Raw genomic sequence first — 16004 nt, 5'->3', positions numbered from 1 at the left:
CCCCTCACCCACACACCATTCACTAGCTGGGACATGGGGGAAGTCAGGAGTGAGGGTCAGGCAGCTCCCCCCTGTCTGTGAAGCCAGCCTCTCACTAGTAATGCAGGGAGGGAGCTGTCTCAGACTGGTATCAGGGTTAGGGCACTGTGTGCAGGAAGATCACAACACTCCTGGTATTAATAGGGATAGGGCACTGTAAGAGATGACTGTAGTAGATTGAATAAAGATCTGATGTTTCTGCTCTCCTCACACCAAACAAAAACAACACACAAGCAGAGAAAGCCCTTCTTACAAAGCTGAGCTAGTGAGTTAAGTAGGAGGAAAAGTAAACATACTGGTGCCAGTGTGGCTACTTAAAAAATACACTTACCAACAATCAATTACATATATTTGAACTGTGTACAGTTCCAGCCAGGACCACCTTTCTAAAATGCACAGTGATTGGCAAATTCAACATGCACTAGCATTTCAGGTGCCTGCTAACAAAAATAATAAACAAACAAGTTCTAGTCAGGTGAGTGCTGATCATTACATTACTTTTTTTGTCAAGCTTCCAACTGTTTCCATTTCACATCCCCCCAACCATATTGGTAACATCAATAGATAAGAACACAGCCAGCCAATAGGAATACATACATACATATTCATTCCTATGTGACCTTTACTGACCTGGGAAGTGTGAACACTTTGTTTCATTTTCTGTTGGTGTTCGTTAGTTTCCAGTTCCATTTCCCATCCCCCCAACCATCACCTCAGTGGTAACATCAATAGATAAGAGGGCAGCCAGCCAATAGGAACACATATTCATTCCTAACTGACCTTCAGTGACCTGGAAAGTGTTTATTTGTATCATTTTCAGTTAGTGCGCACTAAATCGAGTTAGTGCGCACTAACGGGGAGTTAGTGCGCACTAACTCGAGTTAGTGCGCACTAACACGATTTAACGATTTTTAACGATAAATCGTTAGAATTTCTATTGTATCGTGTTCTATAACGATTTAAGACGATATAAACATTATCGGACGATAATTTTAATCGTTGAAAAACGATTCACATCCCTATTAGCAGGGTCGAGCTTCCCATAATCCTTTGTTAAATAGCAATGTGCGGGTATGTTTGACCAAGAATAGAAAACAGTGAATTTCCACACGATTGGATTCCACACAAATCCCTGGACTTTGCTGAGTCACCCCAGTGCATGAAAGTGTGTGGCAGATATCCATAGATCTCCCACTAATTTGGCCAGGAACGGTACCATTTAACGAGGTCCGCAAAGTAATTTGAGGCCCATGGATTTTTTCAGAGGTTCAGCCAATTAGATTGAGATATCTCTTTTAACAAAATGTGCACTTCTGTACAAATACAAAAGCACAGATTTCAAATAACGCTCGGATGGGAATGAGCTGAGCACTTTTTTTTTTTTTTTTGCAGCCTAGGGGGTGGGCATAAAGAAAGCAAGGAAAGTGGAAACAGAAAGAGTAAACAGAGACAGGTAAAGTAGCTTGGTTAAGATTGTACATTGAATAAGCGGCAGTGACAGGATCTGAACCTGGGTCTCCTGCTTTCCGTCTCTTGTGATGGAAAACAGGCCATGCCGCGTAGCCAGCTGAAACAGAAAACATGACAGAATATGACGGCAGACAAAGGCAGTTAGGCCCATCTAGTCTGCCCAGTTTTAGCAAAGGTACCTTTAGTACAATATCTGTCATTCCTCACAGCTTATTCAGGTAAAGGCAGCAAAATACGAACTACGTTCCCTATTAGCTTCTTCTTCTTTTCTAAGGCCTTTCTGATTTCTGTTCCTGAGATGCTTATATAAAAGAGAGTGAGGTTGGGTCACAGTCGCACCTCCTAAAAAGTCAGGCCCTAAATTTAGGCCTAGAGTGGTCTCACCAAAATGGTACTCTGGCAAAGCTGGGGAAATAAAATCTTTCTAACACTGCAGAATCTCAGAACAATAAAGCATGAAGACATTCTGCATCTCCATGAGCTTACTGACATGGAATTAAAATTTTAATTAATTTTTTTTTTTTTTATATGTACTGTGGCAGTCAAAATATCTTCACATTACTGCGGTTGGGTCTCTGCCATGGTCATGCACTCTTTGCAGAGCAGAAGGGCCTTAATAATTTTCTTTATAGAGTTCTGATTCCTTTCCTGTCTTCTTTCTTTTTTGGAAAGGGGAGGAGGGATGGTTTCAATTGTTTTATAAAGAAAAAGATGCAATAAATTTGCATTCTTATAGCCATCTCGTCTCTCTGGAAGGCAAAGAATTCCTTTCATGCTGAATGTGATCATTAAAATGCAGCCAACGCAGATAAAGCGAGTCTGATGTATACACACCCTGATTTAAAATGGTCATTTCTCCATGGTTTTCTTTTACCAATGTTTGTGTGTGGATCTCTTAATCTGTGTTTCTTCCTTCTATGTCCCTCCTTTTCTGTGTTGTGTCTCATGGCTGTTCTGGATTGTCCCTTGTGGTAGGTTTATTTTGCTACTTGGCCAGACCTAACCTAAAGCTCCGTCACTGGTCCGTTCCTAGTCATTCAGAGAGCTGCGGTTTCTCAGCTGAGAGTTACTGTATGCACAGCTCTGGCACACGACAGGAGGCTGAACTACATTGATTTCTCTCCTGGGACTGAAAGGATGGGTTTTTTTTTGGTTTCCTCCCACTCACTAAAGGTGTAAGCAGAAATATATTAGAAAGCTCAAGTTAAGCTGTGTACAAATATTGAACGGCAGCAGAAAAGAGTGGCCTAATGTTTGACATATTGTCTCTCTCATGCATCTTAAGTCAGGATCTGTATAAAATATTAACAAATTCTTTTAATCTTCGCGCATCATCCCAGTGCTAGAATTGTGAACATCACATTCATATGCCTATCTGCAGCAACCTACGCTGTGTACTAGAGTTCCTGTTTTTTTATATTTTATCAGTGATACATTTATTGGGTGATGGAGGAGAGTGGCTAGGTAGCTCTCTGTAATCACTCAAAGCCATGGCGCAAGTGGAGAAAATGAACTCACCTCCTACTCCTGGGAAATGTGAGGAAATGCTTCTCTGCTGAGAGGCGAGTGTTTGCCCAAAATAGCCTACAAGCAAAAGTGACATGAATCAAAGCAGTGTCAAAACTCAAGTGCCCTTTAGGCCGCGGATGGTGGGGGAAAGCTGCCGGGAGCTCAGCACAGGACTGCAGGGGACACCGCAGGGTAGGCGCAGACAGTCAGGCTGAGTCACCCATCTGCTCTTCTTATGCCCACAACCACAAGGACAATGTTCAAAGGAATTCAGCAGGGCAGTTAAGGGGTTACCCAACTAGATCCTCCCCTGCCCCCCCCCCCCCCCCAGGATGAATACTGCACCTCCTCGGGGCAGGTAAATATTGAAAATTGTTTGTAAGCCGCTTGGATGGATATTGAAATTGCAAAATGTGAACGGTGTAGCAAATAAATAAATAAATCTCCCTGCCTGCCTGGATTCACTGGGCAGCAGGCAGTTTCCCCCCATGGGGGGACAAGTGCCGTAGCGGGGCAGGGAAGGAGAGAGAATTCATACGCATGTATTTGACTTTCAGATATACAACGCGTGCGCGTTTTCCTGCGCTCTGCTGGCACATAGATATAAAAGCAGTTGCAGGATCCAGCAGGTGCTTTCGGAACTACTGTAATTTTCAAAAGGAATTTTACCCAAAGACGAGTTTATAAGGTCCGAGGGTAGAAAAGTCCCCATGGCTGATGAGCCCTCGCCTGCTGCAGCTGTTACTCGCCTCAGTTCTGCTCCTTGCAGGGATGGGGGATGCCGATTTCGTTCTTCCTGATGGGATTAGTGACATTGTTTCAGTGAGTGCTCCTCACCTTAACTAGAGTGGCCCCATTCCCAGCTGCGATTCCCCCAGCCTGTGAAAAGGTGGAGGGTGGGGGGGGACGGGACAGTTGAGCCGGCAGATGTTACTTTGACCGATCTGTGGAGGTTAATTGCCAAATGGACAAAAAAATGGGTCCCAATCGGTCCATCAGTATAGTCAGTTTTCCCTGGATACCAAATCCAGATGGATTGAGCAGGATCAGCGAGCCCCAGGGGTTCTGACTGCGACTCAGGCGGCAACTTTGCAAGCTTCTAGCATTTTGTTTATTAAGGGCAGGGTGATAATTCAAAAGCAGCTGGAACAACTGGAAAATAAACAGAGATCACGGAACTTGCATTGCCTTAATTTTCCAGTTAGAAGGTTCCTGTCACCACTGGAGCTACTGGAAAAAAAAAAAACTTTGTGAGATACTCTCGTTCCCTGAGGACAAAATTCCATTGCTTTCTAAAATACGTGACTTGCCAAAGAGAACCCTGTCAGTCGGTCAGGGACCGGCATCCTACAACTTCAAAGCCACCTGGTGGATCTACATTTCATGAATCCTCACTGGACGACAAACCTGCTAGAGCTACATTAGTAGTAACGCTATGTCTATAGAGTGATGAGGGCCTTGTTTTTAGAAAGTATTTTTCCTCTATAAATTCCCTTTTTTTGCGGGCAGAGAATTAAAATATTCCCTGATGTCTCCCGAGCAACTCAGACTTGTAGGAAGCAGTTTCTTTTTCTTAAGCAGCAAGTATTGAATATTGGAGCTCCGTTCTGCTGGAAATTCCCACGCGAATGTTTAATTTCCTACCAAAATAACCATTTTGTGTTCTCAGGCCTACTTCATATAGATTCATTTTTGGCGTGAAAAAACTTCTGGGAATTGATTTCAAAGTATGGCGATTTAATTTAATCTGCTGGCATAAAGAAATGGTTCACTTCTCTCATCTACCATCTTCTCCCCTGTTTTCTTGAAATAATGTGGGCTTGTTTATGTCCAATAATGAATCATATCTTTTGTGATTTGTTTTCCCTTTTATGTTTTTCTTTGATTCATGAATCTATTGACTTAGTTCATTGGAAACAAGGAAATTAAATTTAATAAAAATACATTTAAAGAAAAGAGAGAGAAGTTCCCATGAGCATTTCACCTGCCATGGTCCTAGGTACAGTATGTTACATACCCGATGTAGTGTTGAAGCCATGGTGGCAGGCCAGAGGGAGGAAGCTTGCAGGACTCTATCAACTGACAAATGGAGGGCGTCAGCTTCCAGTACTATCTGCTTCATTTCTATCATAAGTGCTGAAATCAATGGCAAACAGAAGGAAGAAAATTACAAAAAGAGAAAATCAATGCTGTATCTGTCATTGTTTTCTCGCATCATCTTCCTTTCTCTCTTTTTGGAAAATATCCAGCTTTTGAAGACAAGCACTCCAGTAGCTGCTGTTTTATCATTCAGATTTAAATGCATTCATGTAATCAACTTGTTCTTTGTACTTTGTCTTTGAAAAGAAATAACAAAACCAAATCACTGTGTGCTCTGTTCACCAAAGATGGGTTGTTGTTTTTTTTTATTTTCTTCTTGATAGGATATGGCAGGTATATGGCTATTGTTCTCATAGATGTCTAAGGGGAACCCCTTAGTGCATCTGGTCCTCCATAACTGGAAAAGGTTAAATGCTACTGGTAAACCATATGAATTGTAACCTGCCTGCTTACATAGTGCTCCTCTGACACAGACAGACATATCCATCGCCCATAAAAGAAATTCCGGTCATGGCTGCAAGGGTCAAGGTGCATTGAGCAAGGAGTTAAATATCAACTGAACCTAACAGTGGTGTAGAGTTAGTTGGTGAACACTTTAATGGCCCAGTCTTTACAGGCAGAACAAGAAGTTATTTTTCTCAGCTATTTCAGATTTCATTGAACTGAAATACATTATCCAGTTCAAAATATTATTTTGTAAGGATTTTTGCCAAAGGCAGAAAATGAAAGGGAAAAAAAGTGGTATCATGTCAACCTTTATATGTCTCTTATGGATTTATTATGGGTTTAGTTTTTACAAAAACAGTGTCAGACCATTGTTTCCAAGCCATAAAACTGCAACCATAAAATGCAGTTCTCAAGATTTAAAATAGTTTTGGTTTTTTTTTTTGCCAAGTTTTAGCTCATAATAGCCTTGCTTGAAAGCATCGCATTTGCAAGAAAATAATTTTCTGCGAACTGAGCTCTTTAAAGTATTTCCATTCAGTGTACAATATACGGATTTTCAAGGTAAAATCGTTTATATAATTTTCACAGAGCGATAGGGAAGGGAATACCAGAAATGTATGCATCCATCATCATTTCATTTCACCGTTTGTATAGTACCCTGAGTTATTGTTTTACAAGTTACATAAAGGTTTAATGAGTCCTTTCCATCAGTTGGCTTACAGTCTAACAGTGGGGGTTCCTTAAGCACCAGGAGATAAAATGGACTCGCCCAATGCTGTAACAGGCATCAGTGGCAGAAGCAGAATTTGAAGCCAAGTTTGCTTCCCAACTTGTTACTCTAACCACTAGGCTATCCAGTCTCTAAATGAGTGGGCATTGGCGATGACGTCTTGAGGTAAACTGAGATGGTAATCTTCAAGCTACCCATGGGACTTGCATGCCTGTTTACCTGCATAAAAAAGGTTTGAAAATTAAGCTCCCCATGACCAGTTGGCATTATTTCCTAAAATAAAGAGTTATAAAAGAGGCATCCTTTGCAAGTGAACACATCCAGAAAATTCCCAGCTTTCATCTGGTGTTCTGAACAACTATTCACAAATCAATAGTGCTAAGGAGGTGTGACTGTTACTAAGCAACTAATAAAAACCAACGGCAGCTGACAGCTCCATTGAACCACACAACCTGAGGCGAAGCATGGTAGAGAAGTCCGAACATGAGGGCTAAACTTTCTGCTCTATGATTTGGATGATTTTCATTTACACATAACTGTGTGGGAACTGACCTTGAGATCTCTCATCTAACATAGACATTGAAATGGATTTTTTTTTTCCAAAATATATATTTTTTTCACAATCCTCTCTGGCTTTTTTTTTTTTTTTAAGAGATGGACTGTTTTTTGAATTCTGAAGATGGTGATCCATAAGGTGAGGGAATAAATTCAGTACTTTATGATGCATTCTGCCTTTTTATCACAATCCCCAAATGTTTACCCTTTTTTTTTTTATCCAAATGCCTCTATTTAGAAAAAAAAAAAAAGAAAAAGAATTGACCCTGACCAGATACCTGGGACAAAAAGGGACTACAGTAATAAACAATAAGGTAATGCCCCTTTGGATCAAGGATGCCCAAAAATAAATCAGTCTGTCCATCTTGACTCATAATTAAATGGAATTGGTTGATCAAGCAAATATGATAGGTAAATGGAATAAGAAGATGGATGGAGGGGTAGTTAGTAGTTGAACAGGTATTCAGATAGGTTGGACATAGTTGGGTAAATATAGTTGTGTGTATAATTATATATATATATATATATATATATATATATATATATATATATATATATATATAGTAACTCTATAGAAATACGTAGTTGAAGTAGAAAGCAGTTACTCCTGTCAGCAGTGAAGGACTGATTGGATTAATAATAATTTCATAATTGTGTAGGGAAACTTGAGCTTTCTTTCTATTTCTGCTTTCAGATAAAATTCCCGTATTTGTAAAAAATTGGATGTTTTCCACCTGCTTCACTGTTAGGGTTAAAAAATAAAACTCAGACAGTCTGCCTCATGTTCCCCCCCTTGGAATGTTATTGTCTTGTCAGCAGAATGCACAGAGCCTTAGATCAATTTATTTCAGCCTAACTGTACATTGCGTGTGAATGAACAGAAATATCATATTATTAAGTAATCTTTTTTTTTTTTCTTCTATGCACATGCACTTGCTAGTGGCATGATGGTGTCTTTCAGTCCTCATGATCATCAACGGAAGACACATTTGAAATGCTCCTGTTTCATCAGAACTCACGGCCTCGTTGCTGCAGGGGCTGATTCAAACTTCTCGGAGGTGATTAGAGGTGACTGGACACATGGTGGCTAAGCAGCTTTCCAGTCTTCCTTTCCCACACCTCTCCTGGAAACGGAGGATATTATTCACTTCTTTTTCTGCGTCCTCTGTGCCTCCGCCTTCATTGGCTAAACTGGGAACATGGTTACCATTGAAAAGTCACACGGAATCTGTTCTATATTCAGACTCATTTATCACACTCGGGAGATAGAAACATCATTATGAATGCTTTGATGCTATTCCATGTCAGAGGGTGACAGGGAATGTCTAAACATTAAGCAAAAGACATGGAAAACAAAAGCTATTGTCTTGATGCCCTTGCAGAATAACCAAGTAACACAAACTTTAAAACTCCCTAGTTCAAGTTTCTTCTAATACAAAACTTAAGCAATATTCATACTTTTTTATATATTATTATTGTTATATGCTAGCAAATGACATTATGTTAATTCTGTAGTACTCAGAGAGAGCAAAATAAAGGGGGAATCTGGTGTGGTTCCTTCCCAAATACCAAAACAAAGGCACACATACTTCCTATAACACACTGTTACTAATTATATAGATAGACCATCATACTAGGCTTCATTGATAAAGTGTAATGGAACACTATGCAGACCATTGGTCTTATATCTAATCATAGGACTATGATAATGTCCTGTGTCCTTTTTTATTTTTAGTTTTTGTTATTATTTTTTTGAAAATTTTCCTTTTGCACTTAAAAACCGGAATTGCAGTGAAATAATAAAAAATAACTTATCTGAAGGAACATTTTCCATGATGACTGTATTGTTGTAATCAAACAATCTTTAGATATTTACAAACTTCATCAGTCAAAGGACCCCATCCAAATACTTCGCTAAACGCTGCCGTTCTTCCAAGGCTCAGCCTTGTCAGGGCAATACACTGACAGTCAGTCTACAAGAAAGCCAAAATGATAATGGTAGAAACAATTTAATAATATTTAAACCAATGTCCCACATTCTACTACAGCAGCATCTTAAACAGGAAATTATGTCAAACTGCTGGCTCGAAAATGCCAGCTCATTTTATAGGGCACAATCTGTACCTCAATACTACGTAATCCCTAACATCATTCATGACGTGTCATAATAGTGAAAACCAGTCCACATCACTGTTCAACCCCTAAGGAGATACGGTATCCAAATGATATATCCAATATTGCTCTCTGAAGTTAAATTGAAACAACGTATCTCCCCCATGTGGAATATGCTCAATTACTCTCCATCGTAGTTCCTGAAATGTATGTGGATGATCCACACAATGTTGTACCATCGGTGCCTGCAATTTACCAGTAGTGATGCAATTCTGATGCTCAATAATACGCTTGTTGACTGGCCGAAGTGTGCATCCGATATACTTTTGTTTGCACGGGCAAATAAGCATGTATATCACATTTGATGCCTTACAATCTATATAGCGCTGCGCAGAGTACAGTTTTCCTTCTCTGTCATCCCGCCACGTTGACCCTGTTAGTGCTTGTCCACATACCGACCAGACTCCACAGTTCCAATGTCCGTATTGTGATATATCCTCTGAGGCATCAACTGGTGGCAATTCTGGCAACCAGGAATGTACCACAATGTGTCTCCCATGCCTATAAGCAATCAGGGGTCTCTTGTGAAACACTGAATGAACTGCAATAAAGGCCAATATTTATGTATCAATTATGCCACGGCCCCTGCCTTAGCCGTATATTTCAAAACACATATCATACTTTATTCTCCCTCTTCTCATGGATGATCCAATAAAAGCCAACTTCTCTGGGCAAAAAGGGCTCGCTTGTAGGCCCTTTTTATGATCTTGATGGGGTAACCCCGAAATAATAAACGCCTATATAAATGATCCGATTGAACAAAAAAATCTTGTTGAGATGAACAAAGATGCTTCACCCTCAAAAACTGGCCCATCGGGAGATTTTCTTTAAGATACTCTGGATGAAAACTAGCATATTGTAGCAATATATTTCTGTCTGTGGTCTTATGGAACACAGTGGTACCCAAACTGGAACCTATCTTAAAGATGGCAATATCCAAACAATTAATGGACCAAAAATCATATGTCATAGAAAATTGCAGTCTTGGGTTGAGAGAATTCAACCATATCAAAAAAGAATCCAGTGCTACAGTATTGAATCCCCATAACAGAAAAATATCATCAATATACCTAACCCATAGGGTAACATGTTGGAAATGAGATGACGAATATAGAAATAAAGATTCAAACTTGGCATATATAAATTAGCCAAAGAGGAGGCATCTAAAGATTGTTTGATGTAGTACAGTCATTGTGGGACATGTTCCTTCAGATAAGTTATTTTTTATTATTTCACTGCAATTCTGGTTTTGTTTTGTTTTTTTGTTTCTTTTAAATTTTCTCTTTATTGATTTTTCCATTACAACAACAAAGTAATAACACTTTGTATAAGAAATTCAAGTGTGGTCAGCAATAGAAATTATACATACCAAGTAACAATCAAATTTAAAGGAAAAGAAAAAGAATTATTTATCCCTCACTTAACATCATAGAAGGAATTTTGGAGGGGGGGGGGAGGACAAGGAAAATAAAAGAGATATAATACAACACTATTTCTTTATCCTAAGAAACAAAAATACAGGTAGCCTGAGAGGTATCCCACAATTATATTTCTAATTAGATCCACTTCCACTACAAATTAATAACAGGCTCATGTCTTCTAGCACTAGCAGTCAAGAACTCCCTTAATTGTACTGCATTAGAGACGTGAATCAGAACCGGAATCGGTTGGGTTTAAAAAAAGGTTTAGGCACATTCCTGGAAGAAAAATCCAGAAAACATTATTAAGGTAGATTTGGGGAAATTAGGATCCTGCCAGGTACCTATGACCTGTATTGGCAAGTTTTGAAAGTATGACACTGGACTTGATGGACCTTTGGTCTGACCCAGTATGGTAAATCTTTTGATCTTAAAAAAAACAGGTAGCAAAAAGGAAAACAGGATTCCCTGGTGATCTCCAAATCTAGGCACAACGCTTCTCTTCTCTTGCTGGATGCTGCTCTGGTCTCTTTCTCCTCCCTTCCTCTTCTCAGCACCGTCCTCCCAGCTCTTCCATTTCAGCTATAGACACTGCTCACTCAAAGTCTGGACAAGCTAAACAAACCCATGATTTCCTTCTGCCTGCTTTCTGGTTGGTCAGGCAACTTCAGCACTTCCCGGGAGATTTCTAATTTCCCATTGGCTCCTGGTCAGGCGACTTCTTTCCCTGGGCATGCTATGTCATATCAGTGTGGGTTTTTTATCTGTGCATGCAGTTCTTCTCCCTTAACCTTGGCTATGCTGCATCTGCAGAATGTATAGGCTTTCCAAGTGAAATAAAACACTCTGCAGTACAAAGACAGGATTTTTAACATTTCCTCCATGCTGGAAGGAACAGCAGCAGAGTATAAAGTACCATACTTCTTGAATGCAGCCTGGACAGTTTTAAAAGTTCAGATTGCACGCTCTCCACACTGTAGGCTTCCAGGTCATAATAAGCTCATGGGGGTGGGGGCCCTGCCATATAAAATGCTGTGCTGGCACTTTATTAGACTGACTGCAGAAGTCAGCCTGTCTATATCTGGAGGTCCATATTCAGAAGCATTTAGCTGGATAACTCGGACGTTATCTGGATAAATGAATATGTGGGCACTTATCTGGCTAAAATGTAATTGGATAAGTTAGGGGTGTTCCAGGGGAGTAACTGGTAGGAGCTGAGATAGCTGAATAGAATAAGTTAAGCAATATTCAGATTTAGCCAGATAACTTATCCGGCTAAATCTGTTCATCCCGTAGACCTGTCCTAAAGTTAGTCGGATAGACCCATCTGGCTAACTTTAGGATAGTTGGATATATTCAGTGGCAGGGCCGCACTGATGAAATTGAAAACTGTTCCAAGGACATTTTGTCTTTGATCATAGAACCTAATTACTTGGGAATGGAAAGCTTCTGCTTTGCTTTCCCCTCCTCACTCCTCTGGAGGGAGCACCAAAGCCTCCCCTACAACCACAGAGATGGAATTTCACTGAACTCTCTGCAACACTGGGAGTTCTATTTATCCCTTCACTGGCACATTCCACTGGTGCATTCTCAGAAAGGGGTGCTCTCACCAACGGAACATTCCACATCCTCCTTACTCTAAAAGCATGCTCCTGGTCCCACCATGGAAAATAGCACTTTTACTAGTTATAGTCCTTTGAATCGGAAATGGGAGGGGAAATAAAACCCCCTGCTATTTTGATTAAATTAATTAAGGCCAATTTTCCTTTGGGCACTCAGCGTAAATCTAGCTGAGTTATGATGACTATCTAGATTGAAGCCAGCTATCAGGAACAAGGATAGCTGGCTGATGCCTATAATCAATGCTAACCAGTTAATACCACTGACCAAATCACACCCCCCCCCCCCCCCCATCAACCAACTGTTTGATTGGTTGAAAATAGCCATCTAGTGTACCTAGGTGCAATATTTATCTGTTCACTGGTAGTAAATTTATCAAAGCTGCAGATATAGCCACCTACCTCCATAATTAGGTGGCTAGATAGCTTTTAAAAACTACTCCCTAATAATACATAACATATTTTAGATTCATTCAACAGTTTAAAAAATGTTTTTAAAAATGCATGAAAGTCAGTCTGGCTTTTGAAATAGTGCAGCTTTTGCCTATGGATTTAGTTTCCAGCCACTTTTAATAAAGGAAAAAATGCCACAGGGAGAAAAAAAATATGTAAGCAGAAAGGATTATAGACATACAGAATGGTCTCCCGGTGAAAATGGTGGAAGCAAAAAATGGTAACAGAATTCAGAAAGACATAGGACAAGCAGAAAGGATCCTCAGATGCAAGTACATGAGAGGGAAAGGCCCAGATCAACTGGCATTTCAAAAGGAGGCAAATTAGACAGACTGGACAGTTCTTATCTGCCATCATATAGCGGAGCACTTTTTATCTGATGGCCCGTCATCTGGAAGCTCCCATTACCTGAAAATGAATCTCGAGCTTCGGCCCATGTTCCATTATCCAGAAAATCTTCTATGAGGTGAAAATTGGTTGGCATAATATGTTCCATTATCAAGGGAAACACTCTTATTACCCAAAATTCTTTCATCAGAAAATGCCCATTATCCAGGAGAATCCATTATCTAGAATGAGCTTGGTCCCAGCCATTTCAAATAAAAGGTGATTTATGTTTGTACACAAGCAAAATTTTACACAAAAAAAATGCTGGGGCAGCTTTTCCCTGATTCTTAAATTTGGAAATGATTAGTATAAAAAAGTCTCTTAATGTTTTTTTATACAAGCTTTTGCATACACCGTTTTTTTTTTCCTGCACGTATTTTTATTTCTCACAGGAAGTTAAGCCCTTGGACAAAAGACTTGCTAGTTCAAAATTGTGCAAGCCCAGCGACTTGCCGACTGCGCACGTTTCCTACTTTGTCATTGCAGATTTTGATTTTGAAAAATCCAAAGACATGTTTTGATCTGTGCTTCTTTCTCCCAGAATCCAGACGTCAGAGCCATTTTCGATTTTCTGGCAGGAACTTGTACACTCACATAGTGGATAGTTTGCATGCTGTCTTTGAGAACCTTTAATGAGTCTGAAAGTAGATGGCATTCTTGGGCTGCAGGGAAAACCATTGATGAATCAGGTCCATGCAACAAATGTCCAAGGAGAGGAATGAGAAAATGGATAAGTTCAAAGGTTTGAATCAGCCCTGAGAAGTTTTCCCCACATTTACCAAATGGGAGGGAATCACTTAGCAAACGAGGGCCAGAGGTCGTAATACAACTGAATCACCCAATAGGAGAATATCCTTCTCTGTTGTGCTATATTACATGCCTTCACTGCATGCAAAACTACACTGTAGATTTGGCATTTCTCAGACTTATTTATTTATTTCTCCTTTAAATGAATGTGCAACTTTTACCTGTTTAATAGCATGTTTATCCACATTTGGCTTTATAAAGAAGCAATATGATTAGAAAAGATTTTTAATATCAAGTTGACATTTTATTCGTTTTTCAGGCTTTGCAACAAACTGTAAAAACTTTGCTTGCAGGCTTCTTTTCCTTGTTTCCATAGCTTTCATACTGCTTGTTGATTAAAAATGTTCCTTGTGCAACTGAAGTATAAATAGAAAAAATCCAAACAATGAAAGTATCTCCTTTTCTTTTGTTGTCAGACTACCAGCAGCACCAACGAGTGCTTGATTTTAATGGCTTTTCCATAGGTCTGCAGGCAGCTCATTTCTATTGTACTGGGAGAGAAAGTCAACATTTGTCACAGCTAATTTTGCACTTTTCAGGCCTTGAAGGATGACGACGATGACGCAGAGACTGGGTTGACGGATGGAGAAGAGAAAGATGAACCCAAGCAAGATGAGAAACTAGGAAAGCTCCAGTACTCATTAGATTATGACTTCCAAAACAATCAGGTTAGAGGAACTACTGCATAGTGTGTGATACTGGAATGGTCCTTAAGAAATTTTAATCGTAAGTTCCCAACGTCTGATGAATGGTGTGGGTCTATTTTTTTGTTGTTGGTCGGGAGAGAGCCCAGCAGTTTCCTCTTACCCTCAGTCAGAACTGGGGCTGTGATCTTCAATTTTATTTTCCCTCCCATTTTACTTTAGTTCAGCCATTGCAGCTACAGTCCTTGGTGAGTGGCTATTCACCGGGGCGCCTACTGGAACCCTGCCACCAGGGGGACCCTAAATCTGGCCACTGGGCATTGCCACTGCTTGATGAGGTCGACTCCCCCTATGAAACTGCCCTCTGCAGTATCCCCTGCCCCAGCTGACACCGTGAGCAGAAGAATCAATCCAGGACCCAAACCCTGGTTCTCTCTATGAGACATTGGGCCAGCCTTTCATGAAAGGTTATTAATAGGGTTCTAGTCCTCTTCAAAGATCCTTCAAATACATTCTTATTAGTTAAGCTAGCAGAAGAGCATACTAACCAACCTTCTGTAGATGTAGATCTATGATATTTACTTTCAAATGCAATAATACAGTGATATAAATTAGCACATGACAGCATTAAAGCAGACTCCGATCCTTCAAACCCTTTTTAAAGATTTAACCCATGCATTTTGTTTTATACCTTACCGTCTTGTCTAGCAAGGAAAAACCAAATGAACCCATATCAAAGGTACCAGAACTTTTGAAAACGGTTTTCTTTGGAGAGGAGGGAAATTAAGGTCAAAGTAGCAGGAGAATTAAGATCCTTCTTAAAAATACTTCTCTCACCATGATTCCAATCTTCCCTCCCCTAATCACTACTCGGCCCCACCACCACCACCACCGTGCAACTCACCCCACCCCCTCTAGCTGTGGACCTTGTTTATTTTCCCCTTCCCATCAGGGCCATCACAAGGGGTGGGCAAGAAGGTTGACTGCCGGGGTGACAAGCTGGGGAGGGGTCCTCATTAGTCTTTAGAGCCAGTCTGTGAATCTGCAAGTATGCCAGCCAAAGAAGGGAAAGGGAGGACACCAAAAACAACGCTTGCCTGGGGCACAGTTTATTCCAGCGATTTCCCTGCCCTCTACCTCCAGCCATGGATTTCACCTCTCCCTGACCTCCACCTCCCTGGACCTCATTCCTCTCTCACCACAATCCTCATCTCCCCAACCCATCATAAACCTCATTCCCCCTCCCCCCCTCCCCCTCCGTGAGCTTCATCTTTCCCCTATAACCGTACAATGCAGATCTCATATTTACAGACGTGCCAGGGGGTGCACCAGTGGTGGCAGCACAGATTAAGCGTGGGGACTGAGCCAGCATTTCCTTACACACCCTACCCCCTTGGGGCTTCAGTACAGGAGGCGGTGCCTGTGATCACATGCTGGCTCATTTTCCACACTCACACCATGCCTGCTGCCGCCATTGGCCTGGCCCCATCATCCCTCCTCGCACTTGGGAAAGGAGGAGGGTTCAGGAGGTGGGGGGGGGGGGGGGGGAGGGGTGAAGGAACAGAGGAAACGGCAAAATATTTCCCTGAAAAGAGAGAGTTTGTCACAGCCACTCTGAAAAGCAGGGGACCATGGGCCCTAGTTTCTCTCATTC

The 16004-nt window shown here is 40.8% G+C and overlaps 1 protein-coding gene across 1 annotated transcript in view; it reads left to right on the top strand.

The window, feature by feature from the left end:
• The window catches only part of SYT1 (synaptotagmin 1), a 1065451-nt gene that overhangs the window by 858545 nt on the left and 190902 nt on the right, over window positions 1-16004 (top strand). The window contains exon 7 of the mRNA XM_029597128.1: window positions 14246-14374. Coding sequence (XP_029452988.1) covers window positions 14246-14374 — 129 coding nt within the window. The remainder of the gene's footprint in view (window positions 1-14245; window positions 14375-16004) is intronic.

Source organism: Rhinatrema bivittatum, chromosome 4 (assembly GCF_901001135.1).
Source record: "Rhinatrema bivittatum chromosome 4, aRhiBiv1.1, whole genome shotgun sequence".
NCBI lineage: Eukaryota > Metazoa > Chordata > Amphibia > Gymnophiona > Rhinatrematidae > Rhinatrema > Rhinatrema bivittatum.
This window is presented reverse-complemented; position numbering and strand designations above follow the sequence as displayed.